Source organism: Mus caroli, unplaced genomic scaffold (assembly GCF_978045245.1).
Source record: "Mus caroli unplaced genomic scaffold, Mus_caroli_1 scaffold_1, whole genome shotgun sequence".
In the NCBI taxonomy this organism is placed as follows: domain Eukaryota; kingdom Metazoa; phylum Chordata; class Mammalia; order Rodentia; family Muridae; genus Mus; species Mus caroli.
This window is the reverse complement of record NW_028227256.1, coordinates 169558362-169586035: the sequence shown is the minus strand read 5'-3', so window position 1 is coordinate 169586035 and position 27674 is coordinate 169558362. Positions and strand designations below refer to the sequence as shown.

General features: G+C 44.7%; 1 protein-coding gene across 2 annotated transcripts; it reads right to left on the bottom strand.

The window, feature by feature from the left end:
- Positions 1-2933: 2933 nt before the first annotated feature.
- Cd244 (CD244 molecule) lies at positions 2934-26287 on the bottom strand. 2 transcript variants are annotated; one of them, XM_021168309.3, is made up of 9 exons: positions 26227-26287; positions 12152-12475; positions 11788-12063; positions 8811-8915; positions 8190-8344; positions 6974-7045; positions 5386-5448; positions 4103-4159; positions 2934-3028 (listed from the first exon to the last, which is right to left on the bottom strand). In XM_021168309.3, the coding sequence occupies exons 1-9, from the start codon at positions 26285-26287 to the stop codon at positions 2948-2950; spliced, it is 1194 nt and encodes a 397-aa protein (XP_021023968.1). In that variant the 3' UTR covers positions 2934-2947. The 2 variants fall into 2 exon arrangements, with proteins under 2 accessions (XP_021023968.1, XP_085691278.1); XM_085835152.1 differs by lacking the exon at positions 6974-7045.
- Positions 26288-27674: the final 1387 nt, after the last annotated feature.

The window sequence follows — 27674 nt, the reverse complement described above, 5'->3', positions numbered from 1 at the left end:
CAACCCTGGACTTTCCAGTCCAGGGGCTGGGCTGCCCTTCCCCCAGAGGCTTTTCCCCATATAATTCAGGTAATTTTGATCTCTCTCTTCTTCTATTCTTCCCTATATAATCCAGACATTTTGGTCTCTCTCTTATTCTATTCTCCTCTCCTTTCTCTTCACCTGCTCCCTTTCTCTCTTTCTCTTCTCCCCCCAACTCAGGCAACTCCCCTGGCCTCAATCCTTGGACCATTGAACTCACCCAAGTGCAGGTGCCTTTAACTTAGTATAATCTAATCTGGTTTGAACTGGCTCATTTCACTGGCGGTGAAGAAATAACCTATCCACTGCTGCTGCTGCTGCTGCTGCTGCTGCTGCTGCTACTACTACTACTACTACTACTACTGTAGAAAAAAATAAACCAATGGCAATATCTTCAGCATTCATCTGGACTACTCTTTTTTAAGATTTATGTTATGTGTATGATCATTTTGCTTGCATGTATGCAGTACCACATGTGAAGGTTCAAAGAGAGCATTGGATCACGTAGAGGCCCAGGAATTACAGGAATTAAGTCATCTGATATAGGTTTAGGGGGCTGAACCTAGGTCTTCTGGAAAAGCAGCAAGTACTCTTAACCACTGAGTCATCTCTCTATCATTTCTTTTATTTTTCTGGGGTTAGGGGTTGAGACAGGGTTTCTCTGTGCAGCATTATCTGTCCTGGAACTCACTCTAAAGACTATGCTGGCCTCCAACTCACAGAAGTCCACATGCCTCTTCCTGAATGCTGGAATTGAAGACATGTGCCACCACCACCCAGCTTCTTCAACATTTCTTATTGTCTCTGCTTACCAAACACCTTGACTCCACTCCCAGTAACTGCCTCAAGACCACAGACTCTTTTTGAATATACTCATTTCTTGGCACGTGCTTTAAGATGTGCTCTGTCTGTATTTCTACCTAGGAGGATGCCAGCCTGCTAGGCATGTACAGGGATGAGGGATTAGGTGAAGCATAAATGAGCCCATGGCTTGAATGCCCTTCATGAGGCTGAGTAGGCCTCGTCTTCTGGCTCTCTGCTATCTCTGTGTGAACAAGACTGACATCTGGCCAGAGAGTCTGCTCCACTTCCAGCAGAATTTAAACAGCCATGCTAGTGAATATTAATCAGTGACCCATACACACTGAGTACAGAGAAGCTCATCAGTTTGCTCCAGGCAAAGGACTGGCACTGCCTCTGAGTGAGAACAAGGTTTCATGTCACATTCCCATGGTAAGCACAGGATGACACTCTTGAAGAACAAGACTAAGACTCTGAGCCAGGAGTGGTGCTGTTTGCCTTTCATTCCATCAGAGACAAGAGGATCTCTGTGAGCTTGAAGGCAGCGTGGTTTACACAGTGAGAATCAGGAAAGCCAGGGCGGGATAGTGAGACCCTCTCTTCAAAACAAACAAACAAACAAAACAAAACAAAACAAAACAAAAAACTTTTGGAGTGAGTCCTCTCTCAGTTCATACTTGTTCTTTCCAGAGCTCATCCAGTCTTGGGCTTGCTACTCCTGCACTGCGGAAGGAGCTAGCCTAAAGAGAGACAGCATGGTATACGGTAGTTGACTGCCTCAACTTCAGCAATCAACTATTGGAGCCCTTCCTTCAGGGTATATCATGGGGGAGCACTTCTCAGAACTCTGAATTGGGATACCTATGGTGTGAGCCCTTTCTCCAGATGTATCACAGAGAGCACTGCTCGGGATTCTAGGTTTGGAAAGCTCTGGTTTCTGAGAGGTTTCTACAAATAAGGCAAAATAGGCTGGGTGTGGTAGCACATGGCACTGATGCTGGCACTTGGAAGGCACAAGCAGGTGGATCACTCTAGGCTTGAGGCCAGTCTGGTCTGCATCATGAGTTTCAGACCATCCAGAGCTATACAGTGAAAAACTGTCATGAAGAAGGTAAGGGTGAAGACAAAGACGTCAATGACAAGAGAGATTTCTGTGATAGGATTTTGTAAGCCAACCATCATACTGTGGGCAACACTGGTGTTAACCACCTCTTATCAGGATGATGTACACACTGGGTGATTCTTGGATCCAGAGATCTGTTTGAACTGCACTATCTAATCTCACTTCTTTGCACTTTCCCTTGTGAACAACCGGTCAGAAGCAAAGATGTGGGCTGATCAGGGGTTCCTGCCTCTGTGGGAGAACTGCCAGCCAGCTCACAGCCAAACATCACAGCTTCAAAGAGGACCCGTGCTTCCTTTTCCTCTGAGTCACCATCATCTCTCACTGTCCTTGCTTTGGAAGGTGAGCAGGGTCTAGAATACAGGCATCCCATAATGGTGTTGGAGGTGGTGGGGTGGTGGTAGATAACATCTTAGAGAACCAGAAGAAGGGAATCTTCCTCTACCTCACATTTATACAGCACCATATTATTTTAAATTATATAATTGATAATAAAAATAAAATAAAACATAAATCATAGATTACAACGGCTCAAAATCTGGCCAATACAACCTATCTACCCATTCCTATCTAATCTATAAGTTTGGGTCATATTCTTTAATGACCTTGATCATACAGTGGGTGTTAGAAATTTTTTTCAAGCTATACACAGTGGTACATGACTGTGATTCCAAACCCTAGGAAGTGTAGGCAGGAGGACCAAAAGTTTAAGGTCATTCTTGGCTACTCAGCAAATTCAGGCCATGCCAAGCTATGTCAGATCCTGTCTAAAAAGAAAGATAATAAAATATAAAATATAAACCACGAATAAACTACATCATCTCCAGCCTAGAAGCTGGTCCACAGACATATACAGACTCAGCATCCTTCAATGTTAATAAACTACATCCTCTCCAGCCTAGAAGCTGGTCTACCAACACATACGGACTTAAGCATCCTTCAGTGTGCTTCCTTCCAAAGTCAATGCTGCTGCATGACACAGGATGAGGCCACTGCTAACAACTAGGAGTAGACATCAAAGTTCTCCAGCTCTCTGCGGCTCAGCCTGGCAGGGTTGTGAGCTTTGAGCCATTGGTTTCCAACCTGCAGGGAAAGGGGAGAATCTTCAAACCTCCACCTAAACTATTCTTAAAACAACCTCATAGGGTGTGGTTGTCTATCCCCATGTTACAGACTAATGAAAAAAAAAAAGAGTCAGAGTGGTAAAACATGTCCCTCAAGGCCAGTGATGAGTGTGAAATGGAGGCGGGACTCGAACTTTTTCCCATGCTTCTTTGCACCCCCCAGCTTGCCTTGGCGATAGAGTTTTCCTTGTAACTCTTAGTTTTATATCACTGTAGAGCTAAGATATCCTTCTGTATTCCCATAGGCAACCACACATCTTCTCCCTTGTGACTAAAGATAATGTTTATATTAGACCTTGGGTGTTTTGATTATAATATGAGGCTAATACTTAGGGTGTGCTTTGTGCCTTAATTTCTCTTGATATAAACTGTAAGCATAGAGACAGGGCTATAACTCAGTGGTAGAGTACTTGTTTAGCACACCCAAGGCTGTGAGTTCTATACCTAGCACTGAGAAGAACAGTAGAAGGGTAATGTTATATTATACCTACCTTACAGCATAAAGTGATTTGTGCACAGGCACTGTCAATTTGTCTTATACCTTAGGGAAAAACCCTAATAAATGTTAGATCCCTCTTTTCTTCCTTCCATGTAGGATTGATGGGTATCAGTTAGCTACAGGATCCAGTGCCACTTTTGAATGATATTCTCTGCAGATGTCTGAGATCACCCACATTCTGAAATGGTTCCCAATAACTTCCTAGTCTTAGGAAACGATTTAGAGTCATTTATACACACACACCCCTTCTCCTCTGAGGGCCCTACAGATATCCTTTAACATTAACACACAACCAGGGAACCAGCTTAGGGACAGCCCTAGTTTAGAACCCACACCTCACAAAAATGAAAACATGATATGACTTTGAGTTAGACATTCAGACTTTTGGGGCCTCAGTGTTTTCATGCAGGATCCCTAAAATCCCAGCAACTATGAGGTTGTATGGACGGCCTTGTTATAAGTTTATCCTCTTGGTTGGATCTCAAGAGTACACAGACACTAAACCCAATGAGAAGGAGAGTTCCAGAATCTTACCTCTTCATACACGGTACAACTAAAGGAAGAGTTCTGGTTCCTCTTCTTGGATCCAGACTAGAAATTGAGGGTTGAGAGGGTTTGAGTTTAGGATAAGAGATGCCTACTCCTCCTGACTCTCATGCAAGATCCTGAAGAGAAAACCCCCCACCCAGACTCAACAGTGGTACTTAATGGTATCCAAAGAAGCACAATGCATTCTAGCCTGTGATGTGACCCACACAGCCCTCCAATCCACAAATTCCTCCTGTTCACACATTCTACTGGCTTATTTTTGTGTCAACTTGACACAGCTGGAGTTATCACAGAGAAAGGAGCTTCAGTTGAGGAAATGCCTCCATGAGATCCAACTGTAAGGCATTTTCTCAATTAGTGATCAAGGGGGAAAGGCCCCTTGTGGGTGGGACCATCCCTGGGCTGGTAGTCTTGGGTTCTATAAGAGAGCAGGCTGAGCAAGCCAGGGGAGGCAAGCCAGTAAAGAACATCCCTCCATGGCGTCTGCATCAGCTCCTGCTTTCTGACCTGTTTGAGTTCCAGTCCTGACTTCCTTTGGTGATGAACAGCAGCATGGAAGTGTAAGCCGAATAAACCCTTTCCTCCCCAACTTGCTTCTTGGTCATGATGTTTGTGCAGGAATAGAAACCCTGACTAAGACACACATATAAATGCATGTCCTTCAGGCAGTCCTAATGTAAATACCACCTGAACCTATGCATCATTGCAATACACCTTCTTCTAATGCAAACAGCTCAGGCATATACATGTATGCTAACCTTAGCACATACCCGAACGCAGTGGTTTTATGAATCACTAGGTATGCTTTGAGTAATATGTGTAATTTGCTATTATTGTGCATATGGTGTTTGTATCGGCATGTGTGCTGTTGAAGTATGCGTGCAAGCCCCTACCTTGGAAACCTCTTCAATATCTCTCACCATAACCTCAGGTGCCCCAGTACCAGCTCTGGGGTCCTTCTGTACAAAACACTGCTTTTCTGTTCCTATCCTTTACCTACCACAAAAAGCCTAAGAAAATCCTACATTCCACTGTTCTCTGGACTTCAGAACTCAATTTTTTTTCTCCAGGCAGAACTGGAAAAACATTTCTCCCTGTTAGTCCCTTAACATTCAGATAGAATCATTTAACAGAGGCTACCCAGCTACACAGAATGAAAGACAGTTCACTGGGCTATACACACATGCTCTGCAAGCACCCACTTGCAAACACACTAGAGCACACACATGTAAAACGCACAGAACCCTCCAGAAAAGTAGACTCCTCACCTTCCTGGAAGGCTGGACTACTGAATATACTGTACATTTTTCTTGTGATGTGGAATCAGAAGGCTAATGGGGAAAAAAAGTATTTCAGAAATATTGATCAAGTATAACCCTTTGCCTCAACTGTGCTTAAATGGGAGCTGTGAACTCTGCTCATCAATGAGAAGAAGCCTGGGACAGCTGGGGAGCAGGGACTGGAATTGGTCCCACTGTTACTTTCAGTAACCATCACCACTATTTGTTATATGCTTAGTCTATTTATACATTTTATTTCCTAACCCTTATGTTATTCCTTAAAAAAAATAGGAATGTTCCTTCTGCCACAATGAAGGATACAGATTCAAGAGAAATAGGGAAAGAGAAAAAGGAATGAGGTGAAAGAGAAGGCGAAAGAAGAAGACAACAATGACCCCAGTACACAGTAGAAGAAGAATTCAAACCCAAAACTTTCCAGGGTATCCTTAACAGTTCAATGCTCCATCTGGTAAAGTCTTCCTTCTCTAGACCTGAGATACATGCTCATCATGGCAGCAACCAACCATCCTAGGTAAGATGCGCTAAAGGAGGAAGCTCACTCTCATCCAGCACCCAGATCAAGAGTTCCTCCTCAGATGTATTCAGACTATTCTCTCAGGAGCCCAACTCGGTCCACCGCTAAAGCCAGCGGACACGCAGATGTTGGTCACTCTTAGGAGGGATTTCTTTGTGATACAACTTTGCTAGCAAGCTGAGGGTTTGACTGTTCCTGAACTTGGTCCTTAAAGAGGGGAGGAGAGGAGAGTTAGGAGGAGAGGAAAATCAAATGAGAAGTGAAGAACAGAGATGGGGAAGAAAAGAAGGGAGGAGAGGAGAGAGGGGAGAGGAGATGGCAGGGAGAGCCGGTTTTTATCATAAACCTTCCACTGTCGTCCATCACTAAGCCTTTTCCCTTGGGAGGGAAACACCTGAAACTGGTTAGCAATGAAGTCATGCTATCTGCCAATATTACAGAATGTCTTTCTAACCCATGCATGAACATTTGTACCATCAGGAGTTAGAGGAATGGCAGGCAGAGGAAAGATGAAAATTGAGAAACTGTTTGGCTCAACTTTTTTAGTATTCAGCTATGTGGCCTTGAATACATCAGTTAACCCTAGTCTTAGTTTCCTCATTTGTAGACATCAGAAGACAGTCAAGTGAGATTTATTAAGAAAATGACCATTACTATTAATTCCAAATAAGATTTTTTTAAAAGACCCATCCACACCTATTCTTTGCTTAATAGAAATAATGATTAATGGTACCATTAGGATAACCAGTACAAGGACTCCAGTTTTTTGAATCAGAGGAAAAACATAAGCTGAATCCTATAAAGGTTCATTCTCCTGTAGACAACCTGGTCTAGATTTCTGCTAGGCTTGAAAGAATAAAAATCACTGGCAAGACAATCCAAGTTTACTGATCATTTCAAACAATTTGCTAAAGCACTGTGACTGTGTCTTGGGCCCCAGGGAATACCAATGCCTCATTCTCCATTCAATGGTGTGTTTTAAGTGAAGCTTAAGAAGTCCAGTAGACTAGAATAAGATGGGTTAAAGAGGGTGGAGGGTACCTTGCACTGTATCATAGAGTACATGGCGCCTCTATCTCCAGGGAAATTCTGCTCTGGCATCTGCTCCAGCACCTGCTCTGGCACAGAAAAAGTAAAGGGACATAAAATAATCTCTGTCTAGACTCAGGCTGAGCAGTGAGAGATATCACAAAAGAAAGGGTCTCCAGGAGGGGAGGGGTGTAAAACTGAGAGAGCCTCATTATCAAACAACCCAGAATGAGAGGAGGTGAGAAGTATGATTGCCCGTGGACATGCAGCAAGGAACAGCCCAGGAACCAACAACCTGACAGGTTCCCTGTCTCTTCCTTCCCTTCAGTAACATAGAACTTCCTTGCCCTTGCTGACTTCTGGTTGAAAGTTGCCAGCATAGCCACTGACATTGGGCAGAGCTCTCTTCAGACTTGTGGTCTGAACCTTTCCTCTTTAGGGCACTGAAATTCAGAGGGTTCAAATATTCTAAAGATGTGGCCATCATAAGGCTCATATCTAGATCCAGGCTTCATGGTCGGCTTACCCTTGCCCTCAATCTAACTCCAGAGCAGAGTGAGAACCTGGGTTCTCTGACCCCAACAAAGTCAGAGAGCATGTGGCCCTTCCTTCTTCCCTCCCCTCATGTCTGCTCAGCAGGGAATTACAGATAGAAGTATTCCATCTTGCATGCCCCCACGTACATAATGCCAAGTGGGGCTCTCATGGGGGTCAGGAAGGCCAGGAGAGTTCAGTAGCTGAGCTCTCCAGAAGAAGCAGAAAAGCAGAGAAACACTGGCCCCTGTTGGCAGCTAGAAGTCAGCAGAAGATTGTTGCTTTGTTCTTCTGTCTAAACCAATGTGAATTGTCTCCAGAAATATCTTCTAATATTGCCCCATCTTCTCACTCATTTTCTTACTCCTTTTCTTTTTTTTTTTTTTTTTTTTTTTTTTTTTTGAAAAAGTTCTTAAATAATACGGTAGAACCAGCTCTGGCTAATGCACAAAGGAAAGCTGGCCCTGAACGCGGAGTCTTTACGGTTTATATAAGGGAAGGCAGTGGTAGACACACTCTGCCCTTTACTGTGGATTTCTACTGCGTTCCACCCCTTGGCAGATCTAGTACAGCACCATGAGACTCCTCCTTCTGCTTAGTTCCCATTTTCCCTGTCTCTCTTTTCTCCTTTTCCTCTTTGGGTAGAGCCAGGAAAATGGTGGAGAAGAAAAGCTAGAAGGGAGCTGAACATCACCTCAAAAACACGCCTGTCCAATTCTCTTTGTCCCCTCTCATCTTCCTGGACAGCTGAGGAAGATCCAGAGACCCTAGAGCATCCTTGTTGATCCCTGCTGGCTCGTGAGTCCTTGACATATTCATATATTGTCAAAGGTTCCGTAGGGCTGAACTCTGTGTGAGGAAGAAAATAAAGACTAGAATTTCAGAAACCTTCAGAAGATTGCCTGTCCAGAATTCCACTTCACAACCCACACCTCTACCAAAGATGGTCACAATTTTAAAAATGGCTCTAGAAAACAGTCAGGTTAATGCTCTTGCCAAGATACATAAAGAGCACAACAGAGCAATTACCCATGACATAAATCCTCCACCAAGCTAGGAAGTCACCAACAAAACCCAGCTCCTTAGATAAATCAACATACTGGGGACCATGCTGTAAATATACTCGGCCCACCATATACAGTGAACAAGAGGTTGCAGACTTTGGTTGCCCTCCCCAACCCATATTCACACATATCCCAACACCTCTCCCATGAAAAGAAGATGCCATGTTTAGAGTATAGCCCATGGACACAGGGTCAACCCACTACACCTGAAACCTCAAGCAACAGCATCCCTTCAGGAGGCTTCTACTTACGTAACTGCTTTCTCTTCTTAGTCCACACACAGAAGCAAATGATGGCCCCAAGAAATAGTGTAACTAGAATCACGATGATCACCACAAAGGGCAGAAATCTGAATTCTGAGGGGCACACAGAAGTTAGGAAGACAGAGCACCCACTGTCCCATATGTTAGCTTCAGGAACTATCCCGAGCCCACTGTCCTCTCTCATGGCCTGTCTCCTCACATCCTAGGATCTCATCACCCTTGTTGCTCCTCCTCAGTTGGGTGACAAACTGGTCCAACTTATAAATTCCAGAAGACGGGTGCTGCTTACTTACCTTACCTGAACAAAGGAGATGTTTCCTGCTTCTGAGAGCTAATTCCACCATCTGGTACCTGTAAAACATCTTGTACCGCAGCTGCTACTTCTATCTACTGTTCTAACTCAGCAAATATTCACCACAGACCTACTACTACAAGCCTTCCATTTTTCCTTCCTGGTTCTTCCTCATTTGAACTTCTACGTTCACCATCTGTGTTAGACATGGCTACTGATCTGTAATCCACACAAGAAGAAGAGAACTGTAAAGAATTTCTCATTACAGGTGCCAGCTAATGAGATTTTCATAAACATTATCTCATTTGATCTTAACAGCAATCTTGTGAGATGCCTCTGATTATCAATCACTCCTGCTACCTAACAGAGAGTTGGAAACTCATAGAAACTAATTAACCTGCCTAGAATCAGAGAATTACAGAAATGATGAAGCAAAGATGGCGGAGGCCCCCAAACAAGTGTTCCTGTTACTATGCCTTCCCTGACTCCTGTTTGATCATTTGCTGCCCATGAAGAACTTAATTTTGTTCCCACCCCTTGAGGAAAAGTTCATAAAAATAGGGTGGAACCAGTTCTGGCTAACGCACAACGGGGAACTGGTTCTGGCCAGAGATTCTTCACAGTTTATATAGTTTCTAACCATAACACTGCATTTTTACATAAGCCTTAACCTGCAAAACTCTTTTAGGTCCCAGAAATTTGGGACAATTAAACATGTTTTACAGAGACAGAAACTGAAAGTTTGGCTCTTTGGGGACATTTCCGATGAAAAGATATTTTTTAGGTATCTTGAGAAAGGCCAGAGATGCTTTTCTGGGGCAGATGTTAACCATGGTCACCTTGCCTGTCTGGCAGAAGTTTGCTTTTCCTGATAAAAGGCAGAGAGAGGGCTTAAAGAGCAACTATCAGCCAGGTTCATCTTCTCTAAACCTCCCCTGCTCCCTTTGATATGGGAAAGGATCCTAAAGGGTAGCTGTAAGATCCAGAGTCATTTCCTTTGAACTTCCCAGTGACAGTAGCCCTTCAACTTCATTCTCTTTTGTGTAACTTCATGTTTTTAAGCAAATATATTGGCAGGGAGATTCTTTATAATGTTAGCTTATTACTTCTGGTTTCTCCTTCAGAATCTACGCTTTGAGTTAATCCTGTTCAGAACTGTAATTCCACAGAGGGATCCTGCAGGATTCCTGCAGAAGGGACTCCTGGTTCTCTTAGCAGCAATCTTCTGGGGGTGAAGAATTCTTCCTGAGTGTTTTGATCTGGCTGCTTGCTAAGAAGTTGGAAACTACACTCACTTGGGGGCCTGTCACTGAAGGAAGGAGGCTCAGAGGCACAGGCCATTGGGTGGAGTAGTGGCTCAGGACACTGTCATGATGGGGCTGTACTTCCTAGCCAGCTCTGCCCATAGCCATGCCAGTTTTCTTAGGCCTAAAGTGACTGATGGTAGACCTGCATGCAGAGTCCAGGCCTAAAGGTAGCACCTGGAATACTTCAGGTCCAGGCCTATGAGAACCTAAGTGTGTTCCAGGGAAAGCTTCTGAGAACCTGTTCCTTCTGCTTTTTCAGTGTTTCTCTCCTCTGACAAAGGGGAGAAGAAGTACCTGACCACAAGATAAGAAAATGCACTTTATGAAGTCAAACTTAGCATGGTAGAAACCCGAGCCCAAAGTAAGAACCTATGCATATATTCTGCTGCAAATTTAAGGATAGAGACTCTGAGGGTTGGGTTGGGTTGCGCTGGGTAGGTTGGGTTGGATTTGATGAAATGGGTTGAGTGTATAGGATTGGTTTGGGTGTGTTGAGTAGGTTAGGTTGGCTTAGGTTTGGAGGGTTGGGTTGGGTGGTCAGGATGAGATTGAGTGGGCTGGGTAGGTTGAGTTGAGCTGGATGGGGTAGGTAAGGTGGGTTGAATTGGGTTGAGTGGGTTGGGTGGGTTGAATTGGGTTGAGTGGCTTGAGTAGGTTGAGATGGGTTGGGATGGGTTGGCTTGGGTTGGGTTGAGTTGGGTTGAGTTAGGTGAGTAGGACTGGGTGGAGTGGCCTGGGTAGGTTGGGTTGGGTTGAATAGGTTGGGTTGGGTTTGGTGAGATACTTAGATGGGTAGAATTATGTTGAGTAGGTTTGGAAGTTGGGTAAGATGAGGTCGGTGAAGTAGGATAGGTGGATTGGGTTGGGTTGGGTTTGTAGGTAAACTTGATCGGTTTACCTTTTAGTGTCATGCTGATAGCACATTAAGCCTTTATCTAATAAGAAGTGGTACAACATTAACTCAGGATAAGCAATAAATGCAGGACTCTGCTAACTACCTTGGTATTTTCCTGCTGTTCAACTCACAAGGTACAGTGTTATTACCCACACCCACCCCCAGTAAACTCTCTAGCTTGAGGTAAGTTATCACTCAGGATATGACAAGAGAAACTGGGTCTCCAATCTCTCAAATTAGGAAGACAATGTTCAGGGCATCACAGTGGTCACTAAACAGCTAGCTTTCCCCTGTAAGGAAGGAAACTACTATTTCCAATAGAAGAAGAAGATATAAATCCTCCCAGGCTAAGACAGGCCAGTGCCCCACTGAGGAAAGGCCCAAGTTACTGAGCTAGAAAGCCATGTGACCTGGGTCTCATGTGAATCTGGTTGTGGGATCCCTGCTGTGGGCCAAAGTGCCCCCACTTACTCGAAGGGTCACTCTGACAGCCATGTTTGAAGTTCAGGGTGTGGTTTGCCCAGCTGGCTCTGTTGCTAACGTTGCAGGTATATGTGTGCAGGCTGCTGGTGTCAAGCTGGTTCTCCCAGTGGGTACTATTCCTTTGATTTGAGATCAGCGTGCTCCCTCTGTACAAAGCATAGCTCACATTGTCATCCTTGGGCACCAAGCAGGACAAAAACAGTTGACAAGTCCCATTAGCCCAGGGCTTCCACTGGGCCTTCAGGTCAGGTGTCTCAACATGATCTGGAAGCAGAGGTTCTGGTCAGAGAGTTCTGGAAATACAAGTCCTACCCGAATCAGAGGGACAGAGTGAACAGTGCTAAAAACTCACCAAGTATAAGAAGCTGGAAGTGCTTAGTGCACACTTTTCCGCCTGTGTTGGTGATCTCCACCAGGTAGTGACCACTGTCTTGCAGCTTAGCTGACTTGATACTAAGAGCAAAATCCTCATCATCAAAACCATAGATATGACTAGAAACCACAGTTGAGCATTTGGGTTCATTATTACACCAACTTAGGATCTCAGTTTTTGTGTGTGAGCCCTGTTCTGTCTTCTTCCATCGAACAGTAACATTTTTTGTCTGTATGTTGGAAGGCCTCAGCCGGACAGGCTTTCCTGAGACACCAACCACTTCTTCAGAAGAATCTAAGCAGTCTAGAAAAAAAGAAAACAAAAAAAGAAAACCTTGTCCGAAGGTAACTGAAATAGTATGAGACCTGAGCAGTGTGGGCAGCTGCCTGTCCCTTCCTTAAGCTTAAGGACCTGGTGCAAGTGTGAAAAGGAGCCCAGAGACCCATCTGTTCCTCCTTGTCCCCAGGCTTCACCCTCCAGTTGGAAGGAACTCACAGACCAACAATGATAGCTAAAATCTCTTTTGAAGATTCATTTTTTTAAATGTGTGTGTGTGTGTGTGTGTCTGTGTCTGTGTGTCTGTATCTGTGTCCGTGTGTGTCTGTGTATTAATTTGTACGGGTGAGGGCGGTGCCCAGGAGGCCAGCAAAGGCACTGGATTCCTTAGAGTTAGTGTTTACAGTTGTGAGCTGTCCTACATGAGTGCTAGGCACTGAACTCAGGTTGTCTAGAAGAGCAGTGTGCTCTCTGGAGGGCTACACCATCTCTCCAGCCCCAAACTAGAATCCCCTGATTCTACATGACAGACAAGTTTCAAATGTGTTGCCCATACTTAACTTCATTTTTATAATCTCATTTAAAATGAGATCATTCTCATTTTTATAAGTAGGGAATTGAGTTAGAAAATAAGTAGTGGCCGGGCGGTGGTGGTGCACACCTTTAATTCCAGCACTTGGGAGGCCGAGGCAGGCGGATTTCTGAGTTCGAGGCCAGCCTGGTCTACAAAGTGAGTTCCAGGACAGCCAGGGCTACACAGAGAAACCCTGTATTGAAAAACAAAAACAAAAACAAAACAAAACAAAAATAGTGGCTAGAGAGATGGCTCAGTGGTTAAGAGCACTGGCTGCTCTTCAAGAGAACCTGGGTTCAATTCCCAGCATCCACATGGCAGCTCACACCTGTCTGTAACTCCAGTCCCAGGGGATCTGACACCCTCACACAGGCATATATCCAGGCAAAACACCAATGAATATAAAATAAAAATAGATTATATATGTTTAAAAAAATAACACTTACGTAACTAACCCCAGCCACACAGCAAACTGATGAGCAACTGATCTAGCTTTAGAGAGAGATTTTGTTCAGGTTCTAATGTAATTTACTGTGGAGTATAGGTACATGCCTATGTGCAGGTGCATGCACTTGTGGTGTGGAGAGCAGAGATGTTGGACTCCAGCTTCAACATAGGATTGGATTTCCCATCTAGAAGCAGGGATATCTGGAAGGCGCATAATAAATATACACAGACTACTTTTTTGGGTACAAGCTGACAGGTAAGTTTTCAAGGCTTAAAGTTTCTCTCTTCTCTCTCACTCTCTGCTCTCTTTCTCTCTAGCTCATTCCCTGGAAGCTTGAGGCTGCACACACTCGGCATTCTCTTGTGTTTCTACTTTTCTCCTGTGTGTTTTTCTTTTCTTGAACTCTCACTCTCACACACACCTCTGTGGGTTCCCCTTTCACTCTCACACATACTTCACACCTATTTCACACACACACACACACCACATGCACTCTCCTTTCACTCACACACACACTCTCCATACACACCTTACATTCTCTCTTCACTCACTCTTTACCTGCTCTTCTCATGCTCTCTCTCTCTCTCTCTCTCTCTCTCTCTCTCTCTCTCTCTCTCTCTCTCTCTCTCTCTCTCTCCACATTCCCCTCACATACTCCTCACTCAATCTCTCCTCGCTCTCTCCTTTCTCTTACCCCAGCCTTTTATTGATACTCCAAAAGCAGGTTTCTAAAAAAAAAAGCAGGTTTAAAAAAAAGACATTGTATAATCATTATCAAATCAAATTCAAAAGAATAACCATGTCCCACAAAGAATCAAGAATTACAATTTTTTACCAAAGTTTCAAGCTTCCCTACTCCCAGGCCTATAGCCAAAATAATAATAATTACAAACTTATCATTATTTAAGCTTTAATTTATCTTACTTCAGAGCTCAGAGCTCCGAGACCAGCTACTTGCATTTTCTGGTAAAGCTCTAATGATAAATGGCATGGGCAAAGCTGCCAGGCAGTGGCCAGAAAGAATTAAGTTAACCCTTAACTCAGTAGTTCTGCTAGCTTTCTGCTTCTGCACATTGCACACAATGACTCTCCTAAGAGTCCCAGTGTTTTGAATTAATTTTACTAATATAAGATTTTACATATTCTATATGTGCTTATCCAGGAACCACTCTCAAATGTTAGGCAAAACTTATTTCATAACTTTAATAATTGTTTTTCCTTTCTTGGGGTCCCAATGTTGGCTCTATTTCATTTTCTAATAATGTCTTCAAACTTTCTTTTCGAATCAGGCACTAACCTGGAACTACCAATGTGCAGTTATTGCATTGTTTCCAAGATGAGAACACACAGCATGAACCTGGACCATTAGGACTGGGCTGGGCTGGGCTCCATGCCTCAATTTTTAATTGTTTAAAAATCATTATATCAAGGAACATGTAGTTTCACAGAATTCATCAGAGAAGAAGTAGAAATCAGTAAGAAAGTTAGATAGAATAGAATAATTTTGCACACCAAGGCCAACTGAAAAGCAGTCACACACAAATGAAATCTATACAGCCTTTGTCCAGGGCTAAGGTTAGAAGAAGTGGGAACAACTGGTTTTTTTTGTTTGTTTGTTTTGTTTTTTTACAAAGAGCTTCTGTGGGATACTGAGATGTCTCCATCCAGGCCTACTGCAGGCAATCCTTTATTTCAGATGGCAGGTCCTCTGGAGGATGTGTCTCCTGCTTCTCAGGGTCCCAGATACCATCCTTGTCTAAAGGAGCTGCCGTGGGCTTTTGAGATGTCTCCATCCCAGCCTTCTTCAGGCAGTCCCTGTCATTGTATGCCGTTCCCAGCACAGAGATGGATGTTAAGCGTCTTTATCTTTTCCACATTATGTGTATGGGGGTGGGGGCACGCTCAGGCTGCAGCACACATATGGAAGCCAAAGGAGAACTTTCAGAAATTGATTCTCTCCTTCCACCTTTTTGAGGCAGGGTTTCTCTTGTCCTGTCTCCTACTCTATGCACTCCAGGCTAGCCTGTGAGCTTCTCCTGTGAGGTGATTCTCCTGTCTCTGCCTCCCATTTCCCCTCAGGAGTGCTGGTATTACGGATGCTAGCTACCACATTGGTTTTTGTGTATGTTCCAGGGTTCAAACTCAGGTTGTTAGAATTGTGCAGCAAGTGTTTTGACCTACTGCACCAGCTTGCTGGCCCTCTGCAGACAGGATCTCTCACTGAACCTGAACCTCATTGGTTGATCTAGGCTGCCTTTTTAATGGGTTCTGGGGACTTGAACTCAGGTCTTCTTGCTTTCAGATCAAGTGCTATTACTATCCACTAAGCCATCTACCCAGACACTTCCTTTTGGATTTTGAGACAGGGTCTCACTAAGTAGCCCAGGCTGGCCATGAACTCACTATCCTACTGAGTAGCTGGAATGACAGACGTGTTCCCCCATGCTCAGTTCCTAGAGGATAATTTTATAACCACCAATGTTATAACCACCACATTACCGGTGTGACTCACTCCATTGTAATTTGGCTGTCAAGGTCCCCTCCCAGTTGTTCATTGGATTACTCCTCAGTTGATGATATCATTGAGAGGTGGTTAGCTCATGGACCTCATCAAACAACTACACAAAGATGGGGCTTGGTCAGTGGGTCACTATGGACACATCTCCCAAGGGAACGTTTTTCCCATTCCTGACTGTGTCTCTCAGCTGCCCAGCTGCTAGAAGGTGAGCACCTTTGTTTTGTTAGATCTTCCCACCGTGACATCCCACAGTCCACAGCACAGGAGTAAGCCACCCATCTACTAAGACCTCTGAAATAAGGCTGGAGACATTTCCTAGCACACACAAGGCCCTAGATTCAATCCTCAGCACTGCTTAATGCCAGGAATCAGTGGCATACAACAGTACTCTCAGCACTCAGGAGGGAGAGGCAGAAGAATCAGAAACTTAAGGCCCTCCTCAGCTACATGGGAAATCAGAGGCCAGCCTAGGCTATATGAGATCTTACCTCAAAAGAAAAGGGCAAATAAAAACTCTTAAATATGCTGAATATAAATTTACCCCATTTTAAATTAGTTCCTCAAGGTATTTGTCACAGTGGCAAAAAAGTCTGACTCCCAGGACACCGAGGGAAGCATGCATGGCCAGAAATCCTGAACAGTCAGACCCAGTAAAAACAATGCTGAACTCATAGTCTGTCTTGGGCTCTAAACTAGAGCTGGACTCACAGACCTCTCAAAACACTTAGTGCATTGCACTGTTGGCAGTGCTCACTAAGGCTTAATGTTTACTGTTGTTTTAGGAACCAGATGGTCTCTGCAAGACTACTCACTAAAATGTTAAAGCTGGGCCTTTCAGGTATGTCTGCACTTCCCTGCCTAGGGATCAAGATGTGAGTTAATTAACATGGTGGTGGTAGACTATAACATGGTGGTGGTAGACTGTAACATAATAGCAGACTTTAGATAGCTACCTCAGGCAGCCCAGAGCAGTAATTGATGCCCTTCAGTAAGGAAGCCATGTGGTGCCACCCAGAGGCTGTAGACAATAAGAAAGATAATCTTGCCTTAAAGAGACTGCAGTGTGCAGGAGCAGGGGGTCAGAGAGTGAGGTAAGAGAGAGAGAGAGATGGAACACACAGGGTTCTTAACAATGTAGCATAATAAGAAGAAAGGCAGTGTGAGGAGACTGAGATGGTGGCTAAGTAAGATCCTCCAGGATCTTCTTCCCACACCTAATTACCTTGATAAAACTTAAGAAGATCTAATGGGGACCACAGTGCCCAATCATAACAAAATACAAATATAGAAAGGAACCGTCCATGCCCCATGCACCCCAACTCCAACCAGTCCAGTGTAAGGCGTGATGTCACCACTTTGGGAATGTGAATGAGTTAAATTTGAGCTTTAGGCTCGAAACCATGTACCAGGCCTGACGTGGTCAAACCCACATGCAGCAGAGAGCCCTGCGACTTCTACCACCAACCCAATACCCACAGACTGACTTACCAGAAGACTGAGTGGTCCACCCCTCTCTTGTAACTTAGGGTAGCAGGGCAGGAACTAAGACTCCAATAACTGGAGGAGGTGGTAGGCTTCTCTTAGAGCTCAGTGACAGGCCTGTTATAGTAACTGCCAGACCCGAGGAGAAACTGCACCCTCAGGACAAAGCACACACACACACAGACTCTGCATCAGATGAATGGGCCAGATGTGTGTTTTAGCCCACATCACCCCCAGATGTGGCATGGTCCTCATACATCCCTGAAGCTGTGAAACTCAAGCATGACCCAGGTTAGTTCTCATATAACCCAGGTTAGCTCTCACAGACTGACACAAGGTTTCAAAGGCTTTGCCAGTTTCTCCTGGGTCTTACACATGGCCAGCTCACATCAAGCAATACACATTCACTCATAACTTGACTCAGTCAGGACTTCACTGGCTCCCCAACACTACATAAAATGTACACCCCAGTACTCTGGAGGTTGTTCCTGGAGGATCAGGAATTCAAGGTCACCCTTGGTTACATAACAAGTTTGAGGCCAGCCTCAGACACATGAGATCTTGTCTCAAAGAGAGAGGCAGAGAGAAAGAGAGCAGACAGGAAAAGAAGGAAGGAAGGGAGGAAGAATATGAGGAAGAGACACAGGGAGAGGGACACGGGAAGAGGGAGAGAGAGAGAGAGAGAGAGAGAGAGAGAGAGAGAGAGAGAGAGAGAGGAAATACAAACCTTATCGCTAAGGACATGCATCCTGGAAAATGAAAGATTAGAACAAATTTTTCCATGAAAATGGAATCAAGAAGAGAGTAGTCACCCTTCTATCAAAAAACAAGCTTTAAGTATTTACCAAAAAAAAAGAAAAAAGAAAGAAAAAGAAAAAATTCTAGGTATAAGTAGATCTAAAGAAGTGAAAGACCTCCATAAGGAAATTTACAAAATGTAATGGAAGACGTTGGAAAGAATAAAGGAATAGATAGACATACCATATCCTTGGATTTGAAGAACCATTAAAAGCCATATCAAAATATCAATGATATTCTCCAAGGAAATAGAAAAAAAAAAAAACAAAACTATGCGAATGCATACATAATCTACATGCGGGTCTGGGCATATGATGCAGTTATGCCGAGAAACCAGAAGGGGGCGGCAAATTCCCTCTTTATGCTGGGCGTTACTCTAGAGAAGGGTTTCCTGACTTCAGCCCTAAATATTAAGGGCCCAAGAATACCTGGGTATTGGGAGGGAGTTTGTGCTATGCATCACTTAGCAGCATCCCTGGCGTTTGCCCACTAGATGCTAGTGGTACCCTAGCCTCAGTCATAACAAACAAAAATGTCTTCAGACCTTGCCAAATGTCCCCTGAGGGAAAACCGTCCTCATTGAGAAGCACAATTCTGGGCACTGGGGTATACTATGAGGAAGAGCGTCAAGACCCCTTCCCCCACCCCCACCCCATTTCCGTAAAGCTCACATTCTGGTTGGAGTGCATGCCGTAAACAAGCAGAAAAATAAAACAAGACTTCTCAGAGAAGACTGAGTGCCATGATTTTAGATTTAAAAATAAAAATAAAAAAGCATTTTAATTTGAAAGGTGACACCAGAGCACCTGAGGATTTCTTTAGATTGAGAAAACCTCCGTGCTAGCCTGTGCCTTAGTGAGAAAGCTCTGTAGCCAGGGCAGAGGCTATCAGAAGAGCATTTCCAGGACATGAATCAACTAGTTCAAACCCTCTCCGGTAGAGAACCCAAGCAGAGGACACGAAACTATTGCAGACTGTTTTTTTTTTTTTCAATCTTGGGAATTAAACCCCAGTCCTCATGGCAGGGGGGTGGGGGGGCAAGCTCTCCTCCCCTATGCAGAACATCAGAGATAAAACAGCCAGGACTAGGGAGAGACATCTGGTCATGGGATTGGCAGCGTTGGTAAAGAAATAGACACGTGTCATAAAGCTTCAACTCCTAGAAATGTGGCAATGCCCTGTAAACTATGGAAGGAAGAGGGCAAGGAAACAGATAACACTGTAGAGAGCATCTCAGTGAGTGGGTTGGAGGAGAGCTTTTGATTGGCTGATCCACAGGAAGTTAGATGTGTTCCTCTCAGATAACAGGGGGTGAAGGGGAAGATCTGAGGCACCCAGGGCTGATAATCGATCAGCAATATCAGCTACACGAAGAGTCAAGAGTAAGGTCCAGTCAAATAGAAGCTGTGTCGATGACATGTAATTCCTCACCCTTGTACTGAGCCAAAAGCTCTGGGGGCCAAACTCCATCCCACACAAGGCTGAGATGATAGATGGATCCTGGGTATTTCACAGGAAAAGATGGCACGAGCAGCCAGCAGTGCCAGATCTAAAGACTCTGAGAAAAGAACTGGACAGCTTCTCACAGAATCAGACTCTATGGGGCAGGGCAGGATTTCAGATAAGGAAAGGAATTCTGATGAAGGAAAGGGGCGAGATTAACACAGAAGGATGCAAGAGGAGTGACTGAAAGGCAGAACCACCCAGCATCGTTGGCTGGGGCACGGATGCATCTTACTAGCTCAAAGGCAAGGTTGGAAGTTCAGCCACTGTGCCATTCAATGAGGATGCCTGGGTTGCTCAGTGCTGGTTCGTATGATTGTCTCCCTATACCTGTAGGTAGTGTTTTTATCATTTTTATTTTTAAGAATGGAGTCATCAGGAGCATTGGGTCATGGTTTCCTTGGGGTTACTATTGCTGTGTCATAACACCATGCCCAAAAGCAGAGGGAAGGGTGTATTTCACTCCACAGTTCCTTAATAATAGTCCATTATCAAAAGCACTGAGAGCAGGAGCTCAAGCAGGCCTGGAACCTAGACATAGAAGCTGGTGCAGAGACCATAAAGGGGCGCGGCTTACTGGCTTGCTCCACAGGGCCTGTCCAGCCTGCTTTCTTATAGAACCAAGGACCACCAGCCCAGGGATGGCACCAACTCACAATGAGCTGGAACCACCTGGATCCATCACTAATTAAGACAGTGCCTCACAAGTTTGCCGACAGCTGATCTTATGGAAGCATTTTCCCAATCCGGACTCCCTCCTCTCTCATGACACTAGCTTGTGTCAAGTTGACCTAAAAGTACCTATTATAACTGACCCCTTGTCAGGTTTACACATAAGCACATTACTTTTCAATCAGAGTCGTTCTCATTCATCCCCAGGATGGCATATTAATATTAGTATCACAATAATTAGTATTACAATATTAGTATCATAATAACTTTAAAGATCCCACCATCCTTACAAATTCAAATATGTTAAAAGTTCATTCTCTTTAAAATATTCAATCTCTCCAAAAATCCAAAATCTCTTTTAAAGGTTTCATCTTTCAGCTGTGTGCTCCTAAAAAAAATTGAAATTAAATTAAATACTTTCTTCAAGACTGAAGAATCTGGGCACAGTAACCATCTGAATAAGCAAAGCCAAACTCCAACAGTGTCGATAACTAAACCTCCAGTTATCTGGATCCACTCACGATCTTCTGGGTTCTTCCAAGGGACTTGGGTCACTTCTCCAGCGCTGCCCTCTGCAGCACACACAGCTTGATTTCTAGGCTCTGGCTGGCTCAGCTCCACTGCTACTGCTGTTCCTGGTGATTACTCCATGGCACTGCCACCTCCAAAACTCCTGTTGTCTCTTGTTACAACTGAGCTGCACTTTCACCAATAGCCTCTAGGGGGCTCTATTCAGGGACTCCAGCCCTGCCACACAGTGCTGAGCCTCCATAGCTCTGTCATAGCCCTTCATGCCTTCAAAAACCAGTACCACCTGGTGACTCCTAGGCTACCAAGCTTGGTTACCAGAACAAAGTACAACCTCTGCTGCTTCAGCTGCTACAGGTCGGGACATAAAGGTATAATGATGTTGGCACACAAGAAGACTGTGCCTTCCTCTGCACCAGGGTATAAAAATTGTCTGCTTAGAGCAAGTGGTTAGATGCTGCCATTAGAAGAAAACCTCAGAATCAGCCTAGTAGATGGAGAAAGGAAGAGGGCGTTACAGGCAAAGCAACAGCATGGACCGGGTGCCAACACTGGTCTAGGAAGAATTTTAGCAAAGCTTTCTCCAACATGTTTAGAAAGTGGAAAGGTAGACATGAGTTTAATTTTTAGGTATCTGAAAAAACTGTGAGAGGTAGCGCAAATATCTAAGGATGGTAATCTAAAAATATACACACAGTACAATAAATAATAATAAGTAGAGCACTGTGTAACCAACAGCAGATCAGAGATCCACAGAGAACACATTTCTCTGCTATCACACAATTAAATACGGACAATACAGAAGCAGTATCCTTAACTACACTGTTAGTTCTTCAAAGTCAAGAGTGGGGCCAGGTGGTGACGGCTCACATCTTTTTAATCCCAGCAGTTGGGAGGAAGAAGCAGGTAGACTTCTAAGTTCAAGGCCAGCCTGGTCTACACAGTGAGTTTCCAGGACAACCATGGCTACACAGAGAAACTGTCTCAAAAACAATCAAACAAAGAAACAAACAAAAAAAAACAGAAAATAAAGCAAAATATTAATAACTAAACAAAGTGTGGGATCTGTAGCCCTCATTGCTGCTACACTGTACCGAGGGCACTGACTAAATTATACAGCTATATTTTATTTCCAGGTAAATAAACTGAATGAGTTTATATACCTAATATGGCTTTGTCTATAAATACAAGAAGGCTAAGGGGGCTAGCAAGATTACTCAGAAGTTAAAGGTGTATGCTGCCAAGGCTACACCCTGAGTTCAATCTCCTGGACCCAGGAAGGAAATAACCAACTCTCAAAGATTGACTTCTAACCTCTACTTGTGCATGATGGCTCAGGAACACACACATACACACATATATACACACACAAACACACACTAAAGTAATTAATTAAAATACATATTAAAAAAAAAAAAGAGGACCTAGGCTGAGGATGTAGCTCAATTAGCAGAGTGTTTGCACTGAAGCCCTGGGTTGGACTCTCAGCATCACATGATACAGGCATGGTGGCTCACATTAATAATTCCAGTACTTAAGAGTTGAAGGTAAGAGTATCAGAAGTTCAAAGCCATCCTCAGACACATAACAAGTCTGAGATCAGCCTGGGCTGGTGAGACCCTGTCTAAAGGGTGAGAAGGTTAGGCAACCCCACAGATATCTTGACAGGTGTTGGTTTGGCTTTTTCAGATGGGAGAAAACTAAGAGTGGGAAGCTAGTACTGGCCCAAAACAGAACAATGGGAGGTAGGAACCACATTCTCTCCACAAGACTGTGTGCAGGAGCAGACAAGGTGGGAGACACTGGGGAATTGTGGGTAGGATCGAAAAAAATCCCTAACCAGGCTTCCATTTTCTGAAAGGCTTTCAGCCATCAGCAGCTGAACAGCAATCTTGGAAAGATGATTACAGTTTAGTATCACCTATGGGATGATAAAGACCCCACAGACCAGGAAAAGGAAGGCAGATGGACTTGGGCCCACGTCCCACCAATAGCTAAGAAGCTATTCACAATTGATAGCTACCAGGAAAGGGTATGTTAACCACATCCCAGAACAGGACCTGTGTTCAAGAGTAGCTGACCAACACTGTGTGTGTGTGTGTGTGTGTGTGTGTGTGTGTGTGTGTGTTGTTATTGTTGTTGTTGTTGTTTTCTCGAGAGAGAGGGTATGTTGGCAAGTGCAGGAGAATCTGGGAGGAGGTGGGAAAGTAGAAAGAACTTGATCAAAGTATAGTGTATGAAATTCTCAAAGAATAAATTAATAAATAAATAACTTCAAAGGGAGAAAAGAACTCGGCTAAGCTCCGAGGCTGTGAATCTTTCTGAGCCTGCTTTCTGCTGGGTTTTCTCCTCCAGGTCTCCACATTGAGTTGGTGAGCATTTCATGCAGGAGGCTAACAGGGGGATCTGAGCAGAAGACAGGAACTGTGAGAGACAGAAAACCCTCCCATCCCAGGGAGGTAGACGTTTTAAGGGAGCTTTTTAAAATGCTAATATGAAGAGATAATGAGAGAAAGGAAGAATAACTTCTCAAGTTCTTACATGCTCCCAGTGAGAAAGGGAACAAGACAAAGAGTATACAGATGATTGACAGTTCAGAAGGGAGGGGCTGCAGCCAGTTCAGGTGGTCAGGGACTCCACAGCCAAGGCAGTTGCTGCCGCTCACAGCCTTGGGGGCTCTTTTCCGGTGGTTTAGACAGGATGAGGTAAAATATTAAGTCTGTAGAAGAAAAACGGGGCCAATTTGATGGACTCTACTGCAGTTTCGGTGGGGGGCGGGGAGTGAGGACAGTTGATGAACTCCAGTACAGCTTGGCAGGGTGCTGGGTGTGCACCAAGGAGAAAGAATGGTCAATGGGTCTGACTGACTGACTTAGCAGGGGGTCACCCATGCTCCCACACCACAGCCATGAGTCAGCCCAGCTTTTTCCAACCAAGACTTACAGCTCACTGGAAGCTGGGAGGCTGAGTTGGGGGTGGGGGAGGGCAGGGGAAAATCTCTGATGACTGAGGCTTGGGGTGGAAACAGGGGTGGAGCAGTGGTGGGAGCAGGTGTATAATCCCACCAGCCTGCAAAAGAATGTTGAGGTTTTTTTCTCAGTTGGGCTTGTGCAAAAAGGTTTGGGAGCACAGGGTGGGGGTGGGGAGAGGGTGGACAACAGATTAGGTCAATGCTGAGAAAGGAATAGAGCCTGGTGAGCTCTTGGCATGACCAGCTAAGGCAAACTCACAAAATAATGAGTATCCTGCAGAAGCCACAGCCCACTTCCTCTTTAGCTCTGTCCTGACTGACCACAGCCTCTTCTGTCTGCAGGCAAGCTGATTGTCTCTGTTTGTCAAAACTATCCTGGCTATGTCGCTTCCCATTCCCAGTCCGCTCAAGTATTTGCTTTATCCAAGACAACTTCAGTACTATGCCTCTCACTCCCTGGTTTTCTTGCTTTTCTTTAGGCTATTTCTGTGCCTGGATTGGTTCACTTTCTTCGTTTTTCTAAGCTTTTACCACACTAAGACAGTCCCCCTGACTCCCCACCTAGAAGAATCCTCTCAGATTCCCTTTCAATGCACCCTAACTGACAATGCCAGGGTCTCTTCTGCCTTCCCTTGGAGTTGGTATTGTACACACCTGTTTTCCTGACTGGAAGATTTTCATGGGTAAAATCTAAAGGTAGGATGTAGGGACCTTGCCTCCCATGACCAAAGCTCTGTCTTACAGGACAGTCTAGAATATGAGAGATTCTATCTTTAAAAACAAAAAATTGACCTCAGCTCAACTGTTTCCTTGCTAAATTTTGCCTAGTTCTCATAACATAGTAAGGTCATTGTGAATATGATAATTAATTCATGACTGGCTCTGCTATAGGGGTTGCATGCAAAATGTCAAAGAAGTTATCAAGCCATGGCTTTGACCTTTTGCTTTGTGGGCTCTACATCATTGCAATTTCATTTCCTGTTCACAGGCCCTCAGAACAAAATGCCAGTTGCCTTGTGACAACTTGAAATCCCATGTACTAGATGGCTCAAGCATTGCTGAGAACAGTTAGACAACACTCACTACGAATATAGACACTTAGCCCCCATGATGTGACCTTGAAGGTGTACTGCTGTGTGACAGAAAGGCTCACGGCACTACTGTAAAACCATTTTAAAGATGCAGGTGCTCATCCAAAACAGAGTGAGCAAAGGATGGTGTAAGCCTGGCATGGAATTGTCTTATCTCACCCAGATGCACGGTATGCAGGGACTGGAAACTTCCATCAAAGAGATAAGCTACATAGACAAACCTCATGGAAATGTCAAGCAAAAGAAGTCAGGAGCCCATACCATGGGATGCCACGTACATCCAGGCAAAACTAATCTGTGAGATTTGCAGTGAGAATATTGTTTATGTTTATGGGAAAGACAGTAGACAATGAGTGGACATGAACGCACGATTGACCCAAAGTCACCTGAAAAGCAACTCACTGACACGTACACTTATGTGCAGATATTACACTTTAGTAAGAAAGGTTTGTCATCATCATTTGGCTGCCCCTGGGGTGACTTCTACTGAACCAGAGTCCCTTTGAGTTCTGAGCAAAATCTCTTCTTCAGGAAGAGATTCCTCCATTCATGCCTCCTTTGAGAGGAGGTGAGGTGACCAGAAGCTGAATGCAAATGAGTCTGGCCTGCTAGAGGGACTCCCTGGGTCCCCTCCAGCACAGTGACAAGTAGAAACCAGTCCCTGAGAAATGCAAGGCTCAACCCAACCCACCCAAAGTGGAGCAGTCTCTGTGCTGACTCGTGAGACCCCGCCTGTCCTTCCTTCTTTCCTCTGCCTTACCTCACCCAGACCCAAAGCATCCAGGAACTCCATACAACTCTCAGCCCATCCTTTTCTTTAGAATGGACATGAATTCTGTGGGGAAGGTGACAATGACAAGGCAGTGTTTGGGCAAAACTGGGATGGGATGAAGGAAAGAGCCCTAGCTGGTGATGAAGCCACTCCCAGAGCGAGAAAAGGGAAGGCTAATGCACACATTGCTCCAGAGAAGCCTTGCACACACATCGCTACAGTTTTCACACAGACTAAACTCTACCCACTTTACAATGGCCCTAGGGACCTGGACCACCTTCTCTAATGTCTCCTCTGGCTCCCCAAGTTCAAGGTGACTATCGAGAATGGCCTAATCAGGGGCTCTGACTTCTGATCTCCCTCACACACTCATGTACCCATGGGTCCAGGTCCCATCCCACACCAACACAAAAATCCTTACCTTGGCCCTGATGAGCCCTGAGGAGCAGAAAGGTTGTGAACAGGACAGCTTGCCCCAACATCCCCACAGAACAGAGCAGACTATAGGGGCCCTGTCTTCTCCAGGTGCTCAGATGTCAATAGGCTCTGCAGCTAACAGTCAGCAGGACACAGCAGAACTACCTCCCTGCCTGTCCAGCCACAGTTTCCTCAACTGAAGGCTGTTCACTTCTGCTGTGCACTGACAAGACCACCGAGAAAGCCTCAGTCCCTCCACGTGGGTTCCCACAAGCTAAGCTGCCTCCCGTGGGTGAGTGCTCAGAGTGCAGCACAGTGACTCGCAAAAACAAAAAACAAAAAACAAAACAAAACAAAACAAAACAAAACAAAAAACAGCTGTAAAACCCCAGACCTTGGTCCTTCTCAGCCTGGTGCTGAATTCTCAGTGGCTCCCACAGGGTCTGAAAAAATCAACACTCATTATTCCAGGCTGCCCCAAACCAACATATACCGTGGAAGCAGAAGTCTGCAGGAACTTAGGGGTAGGGTGGCCTGAGAAGAAGAACCCTGGGTAAGTGGGTACTAACGTGGAAGAGGAAGAGCATATGGGGTGATTAAGGAAGAGACATAACATTTAGACTTGCTGGAAAATATCTCATGAGCCCGGGAAGTCTGATCTCAAATGTTCAACATATGCAAACTGTGTTCCTCCTTTCACCCATCCCCAACCAAAGGATGTGAAACCCTTTGTGTGGTTCACCCCCTTCCATAGCTGGATTCATCCTGTAGAAGAGCAGGCAGCAAAGATCCTTTGAACACCAAGGAGGGGTGGAGTCAGTGGTACCCACCCCACCCGAACCCCACTCGCTCAGGACACTTTACTTCAAGGCCATAACCAGAAGCCAGGCCTCTTGCTCTTTTCCTCTTCTTTTCCCCTTAGCAACAAACATGTGTGGTTCCCCCAAGCCCATCCTCTCATTCCATCCTTCTATCTGTTTCTAGCCTGACCAAGACTGAGAAAGAGAGGTGTCGACTGGACAGGTGGCTACCAGCGGAGGCAAGCACAGATGCTCTGGACCAGACAGTCAATTTGGAGTCAAAGTCCTGAACTTGAACTTCAGCTCATCAACTTGCAACCTGTGTAGTGCTGACCAAATTGCTTTCTGAGTCCTCACAATCAACAGCATTTGGGTAAGCGAGATGGCTCAGTGGGTTAAGGTGCTCATCATCAGGCCTGCCAGCCAGAGCTTGTTCGCCAGAATCCTCGTGATGAAGAGGGAGGATGGACTCCACCCCTGACTTCCACGCATGCCCAAGTGAACACACACATTCACACACACAGTCACACACACACACACACACACACACACACACACACACAAATAAACAAATCTATGATCTTCCACCTGAAGATAAGCAATACATTGAAACTTGGCTTTTCTTCAAGATAGTTTTCAGGATCAAATTAAT